The 14,426-nt window shown below is 25.7% G+C and overlaps 1 protein-coding gene across 1 annotated transcript; it reads right to left on the bottom strand.

The window, feature by feature from the left end:
- Positions 1-759: 759 nt before the first annotated feature.
- Positions 760-13,805, bottom strand: LOC106793674 (synaptic vesicle glycoprotein 2C-like). Its single transcript, XM_014760815.1, has 12 exons — positions 13,658-13,805; positions 5,271-5,333; positions 4,713-4,877; positions 4,223-4,385; positions 3,454-3,575; positions 3,023-3,267; positions 2,410-2,567; positions 2,158-2,239; positions 1,840-1,954; positions 1,387-1,546; positions 907-1,034; positions 760-830 (listed from the first exon to the last, which is right to left on the bottom strand). Exons 1-12 carry the CDS (start codon positions 13,803-13,805, stop codon positions 760-762), a joined length of 1,620 nt encoding a protein of 539 aa, XP_014616301.1.
- Positions 13,806-14,426: the final 621 nt, after the last annotated feature.

Below are 14,426 nucleotides of genomic sequence, written 5' to 3'. Positions count from 1 at the left end.
ATATTTACATTATTGAATAATATTCATTTATTCATACGATAATAAAATACATTGTTCTAATTAATTTCTCGCTTCATTGTTTCTTTTTATTTCTTTACTGTTTTTTTTCTTTTTCCATTCGCATAATTATTTCCTTTTTTTTTTCCTTTTTTTATATTAAAGAAATACATTAAATTTTACACTACCGACACAATTCTATTACGATTAATACGAAACATTTACATTAGTCACGCGACTATATCGATATAAACAAATAATTACATTCTCGAATGAATAATTATAGCGTGAGATTTCATTTAAAATTAATAATAAATATCAATTTTTAAGCGCTTTCTCGTTTACCTACACGTGTATAAGTATGTTTAATATATTTTTAATATGTATTACATTATTATATACCTACATGTATTTATGTATATATGTATATATACATTTATGTTGATATACATATATATATATATTGTAACTTATATATATATTAAAATACATTCACCTAAGGATGGTTATAACTGAATAAAGAATTCTCTTAATAATTAATATGAACGAACGTATTTACACAATGAAAATAAAGATAAGTGATCGATAATGTCGACGTTGTTTATATATATAAACAAATAAACGAAAAAGAAAAATCAATGAGAAACAACAAAAATTTAACGCGTTATTTATATTTAAATAAATAAATTGATTGATTCGTCGATTATAATTAACCGATCTATCAAAGAATACGAGGTTAAAAATTGCACCTTGCGTTCCATTTCATGGAATTTCTTTCGGTTTTTTCTTTATAGCAGGTTTTTGTGGTAAAAGAATGACTAAAGCGGCGGCAACTAAAAAATAAATATATAATATATTGTTTGTAATTTTTCTTTCTTAAAAATTATTTAAATATATTTTAATACTTACACAAACAAGCCGAACCAATCATAATAAACGGCCCGAAACAAGATAATCCAAACAGAACTGGGAACAGAAGATTACCAATCACGGCCCCGCATCTTCCGACTGTCATGGCGGTACTAACTGCCATAGTCCTAAAAACAGACAAGTATTAAAACATTTTTTATTTATTTATATATCCACGTGTGTATGAACAAGAATTAGCATTGATATATAGAATTTTATATATATATATTTTATATTATTTTATTAATATTTTTTGGGAATTTTTTTATTTTGCTGTGTTTATAGATTCGATTCGTAAACAATGTTATCGGTGAAGTAGAAAGAGTTGCATTCATTTAGGCGCCTGATAAATTAAATTAAAATTTATGTACAAAATAGATATAATATTAATATGTTTTTTTTCATAATCATTTTTAAAGTAGTAATAATATAAGAAAAAATTGAATATATAATTTCTTAGCTATAATGATTTATATATACCTTAGACACGTTGGAAAATTATCGACGATTATATTGACCACCGTAGCACCACCGATACTCGACATTGCTACAAATACGGATGACAATCCTAATATTCCATTAGTATCATTCGTCCAATATAGTGATCCGCAACAAGCCGCTGCCACGAGGAAACATATTGCTAAAATAAAACATATTTATTTTTACCAATTAATACCAATTCATTTTTCTTTATTTCTTTTTTCAGAAATATAAAAAAGAGAAATCGTTAAGAAATAAAAAAAAGAACCTTATCCTCTTAAATCGTAAGATTATTATTATGAAATTAAATTAAAGTTGTACTTTTCAATAGTAAAAATATTTTTAAATCATATATTGATCAGTTGTATTCTGTCACGAATTAAAGTTATTATACTTATGCGAAGTAACGTATTATATATATATATATTTTTTTTTTCTATTTAAAAAATATACCCATTAATTTTTTCTTTCCAACGATGGTTATCAACGAGCCAGCCAAAGTGTAACCAATGATACCGGTAAGTGCGATGACTATAGAATTCACGAAGACAGTAGAATTTAGTTCTGTCTAATGAAAGTAAAAAGAAACATAATTAGACGATCTCATTATTTAACATTAATTAATTAAATATATTAATCATTTTGATTTATAAGAATTACCGAAACACAATCGACGACGGTAGCAACTGTTGTGTTTACAATGGTAGTAACATTATCATTATTATTTTCTGTAGTATTAAATATATAACAAAAAGATGGTCGAGAACCTACGTAATCTTTCTCTACGTGATTGATTTTGTAACTTTCTATCAAAGAAAATAATTGTGGCATCCATAATCTCAACGAATTTGATCTGTATTATAAATAATTCATATACATATTATTAATTATTATATCAAGTTTTTTTATTTGTAAATTGTTTTCAATTTATATATACGATATTATTTCCAATGTCTATTTTATAAATTCGAATTCATATTTATTGCGAACAAATTTATCTGTATAATTTATGTTTATACTAACCCTATCGTAGCACCAAGTTGAATCAGAGATATGACTATGAGTTTAAACACGTTTGGAGGTAAAAAAAGTGGTTTGATTTGTGCCCATGATGATTGTACTTTTTCTTTCCATTTATCACCCGTTGATTTTACTGAATATTCTTCCTCTAGATCCCTTATCTATTAATGAATCATGTTAATATTACGAAAACTAGCGAGAAATTCTTATAAGATAATAACGTGTTTTATTGTATACATGTAAATATTTTTAACGATGCAATTCATCAGTCATGTCATAAATGATCATAAAACTTTCAGTCCATATCAAATTTATTGCTTTTAATAAATAATCATTATGTTTATGTTGGAAAAATCAATTACTATTATACAATCTTTCAATAGATTATAAAATGTGCGATAAAAATGAAAAAATAGCGAATAAAATTGTAATTAATGATGAAATATTATCATGATTAATTGAATCAAATTCGATTTATATGTATATATATTTGTTTTTAACTTTAGATTAACTGAATAGTATGCTATAAAAATTGCTATTACATATAACGGGTAATCCCATTACTAAAAAATTAAACGATAAATATATGTTTAATAATAAAATATCGATAACATACCAGATAAGTATCTGCCGGTTTTCCAGTATTGACCGAATATATTTTTTTAAAAATTTCTAATGCTTCCTCGCGGCGACCTTTCAATAAAAGAAATCGTGGACTTTCGGGAAAAAACCAAATAGCAACGCATGCCAAAAATGCTGGAAGTGAACAAATGGCTAAAAATACTCTCCAAGATTTGATTTCAACGAAACCATGTAAAATACTCCAATTCCATTTTTGTGGTAGAATTAACCATGCTATACCTGTATAAAATCAAAAAAAAATAAAAAATACAACAATTCATTTAATTAACCATTATATTATTATTATTATCGTTTTTCTAATTAAACGTGAATAACCATAAAAATTAAAAAAATTCAATTGGAAGATTTAATTAATATGTTTTATTTTATTTTAATATTATTAGAAAGAAATTTTCAATAACTTACACGGCAAGGAAATATTTCCAAATGAAAAATAAACGCCTAGCCACATGTAAGTACGTGAACGATGATTTTCATCGTGTATTTCCGCCAAATATGACATCAAAGCAGCATAAGGACCGGATATGCTGCAATTAATGAACGATAAGGATAAAAAAAATTCAATAAATTATTTAAAACGGTTTCAATCTTATCATGGGAACGGATAAAAAAATTTTTATAAATGTATATATGATATTTTAATAACGAATATTTTATATACAGAAACATTCTGGTACGAAAATTATCATAATTCTCGTATCACGTATGAAATATTATTTTTATACGGGTTTTTCTTTTAATAAATATTCGCTCTTATGCGTACGCATACTTAATTTCGCCAAATAAAAGTTCAACGTAACTATAATCAGCGAGTTAAATGACCGCCAAGTAAAAAAAGTTGAAAAAAAGTAAAGAAGAACTTTTTGTTGCACAACGTTCGTTACCTTGGTAAAAGAGAAAAAAAAAGTAGAAAAAGAAAAAAGAAAAGAGAAGAACAATTAATCGCAGTTCTTATTTTCAAATACGTATTTTAAATAGATAATAATATCGACGAATAAAATAGAAAATTCAATTGAAATTTGGGTATGCTCTCGTAATGTTTATGCCAAAATTTTTATTATCGATCTCAAATAAAGATGAAAAATAAAAGAAAGGAGAAGAAAAGGATTGTACAGACATTTTTTAAATACGTAGATATTTTTGTCTGTGCTTTTTTTTTTGTTCTTCGACTTACATCGATCCTTCGAAAAATTTGAAAAGTATTAATAGCCACGATCTGTGCGAGAAACACGTGGCCAATGTGATAAAACCGGTTAGCATGTATCCGTAAAACATAATTCTTTTCCTTCCATAAGTATCAGCCATGAATCCCCAAAGAAAATTAGTACTGATCATACCTACAAATCAAAATCATATTTAATTAACAAAAATATATATTTATATATATATACTTTATATAATTATAGATTAAAGATTAGAATTATAGATAAATAACAATATATTTATATATTTTATACATATATATATTAGGGTGAACAGAAATTTCGTGCGTTTTTTAATTAATAATTTAATTTTATTTACTTCAAAATATTGCACTATTTGAAACAACACAATAAACGCACGAATTTTTGGTTCACCCTATATATATATTTATTTATTATAATTAAACCATAAAATAAAATGTATATTATTAATTAAAAGATGAACTACGTTCATTTGTGTACCACCTGCAAAAGACATGGAATTGAGTAGTCCCTTATCGATCATGGTAAGTTCAAGATCACATTCTGCTGATGGTAGAACATAGGCTGTCGATGAAGATGAGAATATGCTGGCAAAACTAGCTGGCAGTACAGCCAGTAGTAACAAATAATTGAATTTTCCATAACCTAAGAATTCGATAAACAATGAAAAATATATTTAACAAGTGTCACACATATCATCCTTTGACCAATCCGATTGATTTCAAAATTCGGAGATTGTCGATGAACAAAATTGAAAACAAATATATATTTATTTAAAAAATATGATACTATTATTCAAAAGATTGGAATCCAATGATTACTATACCATACAATATAGCATCTTATTAGTTACATACTTTTCATTTATGATTACATGTAAGTGTATACAATTAGACGTTTCTCCGAATGATTCGAAAGTACACAAGAGAAAGGTGAAAGAGCGTTTAGATCGAAGGTAATAATAAATAATAATGAAAAAAAAAAAATATATATATATATATATAAATTAAAAGGAACAGCAACGTTTAAATTACTTACCTGACAAGTATATCGCACGTTCAAAATCTGCTGGTCCAGAATCCGCAGAATTCACGTCCTCACCTTCAATTTAGAAACAGATGAACGGGCATAATGTAGTAAAGTCAAATAAAAATGACAAAATGACAAAACGCTTGACGAGTTAGGGTAGATCAAATTCAAAGTATAAAAAAAAAAGTATTCTTCCTTAGGAGGATTCTTTGCAATCGTTGATTGAAAGAATACCAAATGTGTTAAATAAAAAAATAGATAATATAGAAGTAATTTATTATTTTAATATTCTTTGTTTTATTTTGTTTTTATATATATATATATATATATGTATAGGTACTTTGTTATATGAACAAAGATAGTTAAAACAATAGTTCTAGAATTAACGAACGAATTAGGATAGTTTACAAATAAAATATAACCTACTACTCATGCGTTTGTAATAAAATATCGATAACAATTGGAGAATCCGTTTGTAAACCATTGTCTTCTTCTTGCGTAACCAATATATTTAATTTTATTCGTTAACGAATTCTTTGGATGATCCACATTGTTCTCTGTAGGATTCACAATATTTCTTATCTTAAAATAAATTATACTCAATTTACACGTATTTTGAAATATTTTCAACGAATTTTAACGAGAGTAACAATCATTCGATACGAGAAAGTAAAACAGAGAATAGAAAACAAAAATAGAGAAAGAGAGAGAGAAAAGAAAAGAAAAGAAAATGAAATTCAACAAACCGTAATTTTTGTAAAAATGCCATTATTTTTTCTCACCTTACATACGAGAATAAAATTTGATTTCGTTTATCAAAAATAAAATAATAAAATCCATGTGATCGCACAGAATATATAATATTATTGTTCACACTTTCAGGAATATTACACAAATTTTATTATACACCTATCAGAATATTTTTATTAACGTTAAACACATATTTTTCGGATATACCCTTTTTTCAATTTAATTTGATCACTAATTGAAAAAAAAATATTTATATTGTTGTAATTCGAATCTCTTCTTCGCACAACTGTTACTTTCAACGTTAATTAATATTTTTTCTAGTTTTTCTACACCATTTCAAATATTCGTCAAAAAATTTCTTCTCTCTTATTCTTTCACTTTTTTCGTCTACTTTTCGATAAATACAATATTGAATTTATATTTCGATAATATAATCATTCAATTTAATTCAATATCGATGAAAAATATACGTAGAAACGTGCAAGATTAACTTCGGAATTGCGATTGACTGAAGTGATTGATTCAGTATTAGAAAAGGAAAGAAGAAGATTGTCCTAGGACCGTACTTATGATCTCAAGAATTTGTTTTTCTTCCTTGAATTTGTCTGTAATGTAAATATATTATTATACATGATAATAAATATTTCGCTAATTTCAATTATATTATACGAAATTCTTCTCACCGTTAACAATCATCGTCTCTTTTCGTAGATATATATATATATAAATTTTTTTTTTTGTAAATATCGATAATTCCCATTAATTTAGCAATTCTTTAGGTAATACAATTATCGTCATTTTCTTAAATATCTTTCCTTTATTTTCTACTTCAACACTGAACAAATTTTTATTTGAGGAAAACCGGATTTACCAATACTTTGTTCTTTTACTAAATAATAACACCGGTCACAGATGACCTTGGTAGGTCAATTAATGGTACAAATTAATCGTGGATTTAATTATATAATTATACTTAAACAAAATTAACCTAAGAATATTTAATTGCACGTACTTTTCAATAAACTTCAAAGACTTTCGATACAATACTATCCGATTCTCTGAAGATATATATTATTATTTATTATAATAAGAACTATAACTACTTTGAGAAAAAAACTAAAACGTCATAGATAACAGAATTCATAAAAACTATATATAAATATATACTACTAACTCTTAAATATCGTTTATTAAAAAATTGCACAAATAAGTTTCATATGAAAGATTAAAATAAATTATTATGTTACCTATATACCATGAAATAAAATTGTAAAAAAAAAAAGAAATTATTTATAAAAAACACGCGGAAACTGCATAATCGTATCGTATCATTATCATTCAACAATGACATGATCAATTTCTCATGCGACAGAACAAGTCCTGATTAATTATCATTTTTTTACGCACCTCTTACGATATATACTCAAGGTAATCATTTTTATCGTAACATGCGGAGAAAGTATACTTTGTCACTTCGTAGAATCCGTTTCTGCGATAATAAAAATGCCTAAAGGAAAAAAAAAAACACACGCGTACTTCAGGGCCCCTCCACACTCGCCCTCACCTCACCCCTCCTTCTATCAACTCGCATATAAAATCATTTTCAATATACGTCGATGAATATGAATATTTAAAATATTTCGCATACATCTGTCATTCGTAGAAATCATTTTTTTTTTTTAAATTCTCGAATAAATTTTATCTCCGTATTTAAATATTTTACATTTATTTATATTGCGATTTTGGTTTGTTAAAAAACAAACAAGGCAGTTTAAATTACATAATTATCAGACATAACTTCAGATTGCGGGAAACCTGCTCAAATAACTCTTTTAATCAAAAATATGTATTTTCAAGGATTTTCGATCGAGTAATATCATATAATTCAGAAATACATTTTCTTTGTCTTTAAACATAATTAACGCCAATTAATGTGGGCTAATTAATTTGTTTAAAATTAAACGAAACAATATTAAATTATAATCTCTTACAGAATAAAGTATTAGATTAAATAAATCCAGCCGTAATATCATTGATCCTGACATATGTTTTTCAAGGACACATTTCTTGAGTATCAATGTAAAATTATTGCTCGTTGTTCACTTAAAAAAAAAAAAGATATTAAAATAGAAGATGTTCTTCTTTAAATTGTTGAAATAAACAATCCCCCGAATACAACAAATTTATACATATAATTCTAAACGTACGTGACGTTTTTTCAAAATATTCAAACTGATGAGATTAACAGTTTCTCGCGTTGACTTCATACTTTTGAATTATTGAATAAACTTGTGACACACGATGTAAGTGCCACGACGTGACAAGTGAAAATTAGATAGTAAAAACAATTGAAATTTGTTTCTTAGAACAGACAATACTGTGTTTGAAAATATATTTTTTAAGTATCCTTATTCTCTTATTTGTCATCAAACGAAATTGTCAGATTTAAATGGACTTATGTATTTACACGCAGATAATAAATACGTAAGTATATTGTTAATTTATACTTGTACAAAAATTTCATTTTATTTTTGTTTTAATTATAAAAATATTTCACGTAAAAATTAACTCCTTAATATATACATATATATATATATATATATACTTAATATATATATATATACACATTCAATATTAATTAGCATATATACATATACATATATATATATATATACTTAATATATATATATATATATATATACACATTCAATATTAATTAGTAAATCGTATACCTAATAATTATATATTTTATTAATATAATAATATATTTTTAAAAAATAATTCTTTTTTCATATACGATCTAAAAGCAAACGAATTTCTAATAGAATAAATATTTCATACCATTTAAATCTAGCAACAAGTGTATATATATATCAAACTTAAATTCTACTGTCATAAAATCTATGACACGAAGTGTTATTATTAAACAAAATAAAAAGATTAACACTTGCCTTTGGGTTGCACCACAGAAGTCATTAATTATATCCTTTAATACGAAAGTCAGTTTAATCCTATTACGTTTTTTTCTAAACGATGTTCTTTCAGCACGATTGAATGAATGATAAAGCAAATATGACACTTTTCTTCTTTTTTTTTTAATATATATATAAATAATTTGTAATCAATTTATTCTCTCTCTTTCCCTCTCTCTTTTATTTTTTATATAAGTAACGAAAAATTTGCTAACAAAAAAAGAAAGAAGAATTATACGTGGACATAAAATTAAGCAGAGATGAAAAAAAAAATGAGAAAATAAGAGATAGAAAGATAGAGAGAGAGAGAGAGAGAGAGACAAAAGACGGAAAAACATTAAACGTCCAAAACGTATCAACACTTTTCTGTGATCATACCAGTCAAACTGTTAGTTTCACATTAAAAGTATACTCGTGTAAAAGCAACTGACAATGAGTAATCCCCCGTATCGAGAATGCTGAACGGTAGGGGAAAACAGGTTACAGAAATAATATAATAATTGATAGAAATCGAAGAGGGAAGAATTTGTTAAATTATCTACTCATCATTCCCCCCCACCACCCCGCCAAAAGAAAATCAAACAGAAAGAAAATAGATAAAAACGTAACCAATGGTTTTTCAAACGATTTGACAAAACCGGATTCACAATTAGTTCTTAGAATATTCTAGTATAAATATGCAGTTCCGTTTAAAAAAAAAAACGATGACCTTGATATTTCGAAAACAATGACCTTTAAAAAAAAATTCGGCCCATCACTATATCGGCGTCCTCGAGCAAAATATTTGTTTCCTCTGACATTTCTTTTTTATCGTACGAAATAAACGAGATATTTCTGGTGATCGAGTTAGAGGAAAGACCCTGTATTTATATTGATGATTATGGCAATGATAATGGTCACAAAATTGAAAAAATCAATTTTTGTAATATAATAAATTATATTATATCTTTTTACTTTTTCCCTTTTACATATTCTAAAATTATTAGCACACCTATGCAATACTATAAAAGAGATAGCAAATATAAATAATTTTTATTAATATCGTTAAATTAATTGTTTGAATTTTGTTCACTTACACCACTGTTATTTATTATTAATATATGAAGTCATGTTTATGGTTGTAATCAAATTCTGTCAACATTCCTTCGCAATGTGCATATATATATATATATATATATATATATGTATTTACATAAATTAACTTTTGTTTCTTATTCTTTCGAACAAAAAACTCGAAGTAGTCCTATTTACTTGATCACGGTTGGTTCCTGCAAAAATATATTCTAAAAAACGACAATTGTCGTCGTTGTCGTCGTTGGGTAGATATTTTTTTCTTTTTTCATTTTGACGTATATTTTCAAAACATTAAAAAAATTATCTCTTCGCGTAAAAATAAAATTATAATAGAAAAACAAATTTATCTTTATTTATAGAATTATTCGATTGATCATTTATTAAAACTTACGTTTAGCATTCATGTGTGTGTTCCTGTTCCTGTTTCCGCAAAAGAAAAAAAAAAAAACCAAAATATCAGTTTTCTTCGGGACAATAATTTTTTTCTATCTTGATTCTTCTTGATTTCTTCGCGAAAAAAAAATAAAATAAATGAATGAAATAAATAAAAACACACAAAATAATCACGCGCGAACGTCCCGTCGTATACGTTTTATCCAAATAATTTTCTGTCTGTTCACGAATGGTAGACAGACGACTATAAAGTAATGTTCAAATGAATGATTTTGCGGGCCTTATGTACGCATATCGCTAAGACAAACTAAACTCTTTTACGTATCTCAAAGCTCTGAAATAACAATAGAGATAACCAGATATTTGTCCGTGTTAATAACAAGGCCCATTCTCTCTATTATTAATTAGTCAAACATTTTGAATGATACATGCCCTACCGTTTAGCTACCTCATACTATTTTCATTCCTTAGAAACTAATCCGAATCCAGCTATACAAATATAGTATTTCGTGAAATTTCGTTTATAAAGAACTATCAAATAAGAATAAAATGCTATTTATTTTAAGTTTACAATCTGGTTGATAATATTTCGGATTTTTTTTATCGAGCAAACGATAACCTATTTCCAAAACAAAACTCGGCAAGGGTTGTATTAAATTTTTTTTTTTAAATATCTTTTTAGATTTAATATGATTGCTTTGTAAGGATTTGTTATACCTATGACCAATAAGTTGCTTATTCATTTTTATTCTTTAATTATCATGCATTCACTTTTTATATACTAATCTACGATTAGAAAGTAATCAAGTTCTTGAATCGAAAATCACTCACAGATACAATTATAATTAGAATAATAAGATAAATGAATTGTTTATTTTATTTTTTTAAATGTATTACTTTGTAAATGAATTATAAACTTACGTAGTAAAATTATTTCATCTTTATTTAAAGAAAAATAAAAATAAATGATTAAAATGATGTTTAATTCTATTATAATTATAATAGAAATATACGTTCAATCTATATTTTATTAATAGCTATTGTTACATATCAGCCAATTATCATATTTTTTCTAATTATGATATTATGTTTATTCGTAGGAGCTTATGTAATTACCGTTAGAATACGGAAATTACTCCGAAGAATTCTAGATTACGTGGAATTTCTCTTTAAAATTACGTATCCGAATGAAAATAATAAAAAGAAAGAGAAAGAAAGTATAATTACACGCTGTTACTTTCTATCCTCGAATAAATCCTATCCTATCATCGTGATACGTGAAAATAAATAAATAAAATAAAATAAAATAAAATTTATTATATACATAATTTATATGCGTTTAATGAAGTCTTCAAGAAGAAGAAGAAGAAGAAGAAAAAAACGAGCAAAAAATAATTCCATATGCATCGGTAAATTTCCAAAGTTTGTTTCCCCCTGTCAGATTGTCGAAGCAAATGTATATAGATACATATATATCTGGAGGAAAAAAAAAATAAAAAAGATGTCAAAATAGAAGATACGAATCATACGCATTTTTAATAGCAAATACTTCGTAAAATTGAAACTTTTCGTGTGTACTAAAGAAACCACGTGTGTGCAATAAGTGGAATGAGTCACGATCTACCTGTGAATTTCCGTTGAAAATTCATCTCATTTCGTTTTTTTCGAGACTTCATTAACCTATAATCTTTCAACGTATTTATAAGATATTTGTTAGATTGTTTCAGGAATAATTTTAAATACAAATTTATTTATTCCTATTTGTTTATTTTAAAATCGTTGACATTTTAAGTATGAAACAAACGAAACGTCTATTCTTTTATAAAAATGCAACAATGTAAACCGTAAACTGTTAATTTAATTTATCGATGATAAATAAGAAAAAGAAAAGTAGAAAAATGATGGTAGTTGTAAACCGAAATTTGTAAAATTATATACAACCGCTTAATATCTTTTAATTAACAATGAAAAAAAAAAAACATAAGAAAACCATTGATAAAATAAAAATACGAATTTTCGCGCGAAGTCTTAAAACTGTATGGCGGCAAATTTAAAATAAAATCGAATTTATATGAGTTGAATTTTTTGATTATTTTTAGAAAGATTTAGTTCGTTTTCTTTTTCGTATCCTATCATAATCGTGATATATCGATAATAGGATAAAAAAAAACGTTCAACGTGTCACATCGGGTAATACTTATCTTGAATGTTTCGAAAATGAGAAGGGGTAATGGAAAATTTACCGATTCTTTGTTATAAATACTGCAACGCGAGACAAGGCTTTCGTTTATATCGATTAAAATTTTCTTCTTTTTTTTCTTTTCTTCAATAAAATCCATTTTCGTAGAAATTTATTTGTTCGTTGTTGTTGTTATTATTGTTGTTTATATTCTAGAAATTTTTTTTTTACTCGTACGTAGAATATAATTTTTTGTTGCGTACGTATTGTTAAAGTTTCATAAAAAACAAATATGTAAACATGCTTGACATCTGAAACAGATATTGCATCATCCGTATTCATTGATTTCCTTTCTTTTTTTTTGCCCTGTTTTTACCACTTTCAATTTATAAAAATTATCTGCCGCACCTTTTATAATCATGAATTTATTTAACAACCATCATAATATAAATTATCTATATAGCAAACTTCGTGAAAAACGCGTTTTCATAATACACAATAAGTCATAAAACATAGTAAAAAAAAAACCTGGATACCTCTGAACTATTCGATGCATCAAATTGCAATTTGCTAACTCGTGTAATTGTAAAATTACACGTACTGTAGTACCTGATGTATCAAATATTAAATTATTCAATTTGTCATTATAAATTTCATATAACAAAACAATTATAATACCATTTACTAATCGAACAAATCATGAATATATATTAAAAGATTAATTATCTTTTATTTTTGTAGAACGATCGAAATGCTTTACAATTTTATTTATCTTCATTCAATTTTGTTTTTGTTTTGTTTTAGTATTTATCAGAAGAAAAAAACCAATTTAACGTGAATAAATGGATAAAATTACAAAAATTATTTTCCTTCCTAGATATGTATCTTTGCGTGTGAATTTATTTTCCTGAATAAATATTTAATGTACGCTATCTCGATAATTTGTCGAATATTTTATTGAAAAAAAGAAAAAAAAACAAACAAACAAAAAGAAAATTTTTAAGGTCTGCTAAATATCGAAAAGTAACAGGATATTCCGTTAACGGGACGTGGCTGATGTTGCAAAAATTTGTGAGGTGGCATTCCAGTAGTACGAGCTTCTTTCAAATCCATTATATTTGTATCAGAACTGGTCAAATCGGTTTGAAGAAAATTCATATCCTCCGATGATACCATCTCTTTTATCATTTGTGCAGGCTAATCGGATATCCCCATTAATATTAGATATTAATACCAGTCTAACAGGTAACACAAGGTTATACGTTGAATATTTAAATGCGTCTATCGATACGGAAAGTTGTAATTATCTTTGCATTTAAATTAAAGTATACAAAAAAAAAAAAAGGAACAAAAGAATTTTATAGCTATGTGTTTATACGCATACAGGATGATCCACATAATGTGTTACACGAAAGATTTTTATATATGAATAAATATACTAATTTTTTTTTTTACGCTTTCTTGATAATTTATTCAACTTTACGTGTATTAAAATTTAATTTATGAATTTAAAAAAAAGAAAAAAAAAAAAAAAAGTTTCCTCCTTTTATATTTTTTTTTTTATATAAGTCATATATTAATAAAACATATTTACGTAGGTGTATGCGCGTGTGCAAAATAAAAAAAGAAATCAAACTTAATTGTAAGAATTAAGTAAGAAATGAATATTAATCGTAATATATATGTTAACAATTATAAATCTATAAAATATGATTAACGAATACTTGCCATAATGTCAAAAATTGGAAGCAAATCGTCGATAGGGGGTGGTTCGTCAAATGGCTCGATTAGATTACC

Source organism: Polistes canadensis, unplaced genomic scaffold (genome assembly GCF_001313835.1).
Source record: "Polistes canadensis isolate GaletaPanama2010 unplaced genomic scaffold, ASM131383v1 scaffold_17, whole genome shotgun sequence".
Classification (NCBI taxonomy): Eukaryota; Metazoa; Arthropoda; class Insecta; order Hymenoptera; family Vespidae; genus Polistes; species Polistes canadensis.
This window is presented reverse-complemented; position numbering and strand designations above follow the sequence as displayed.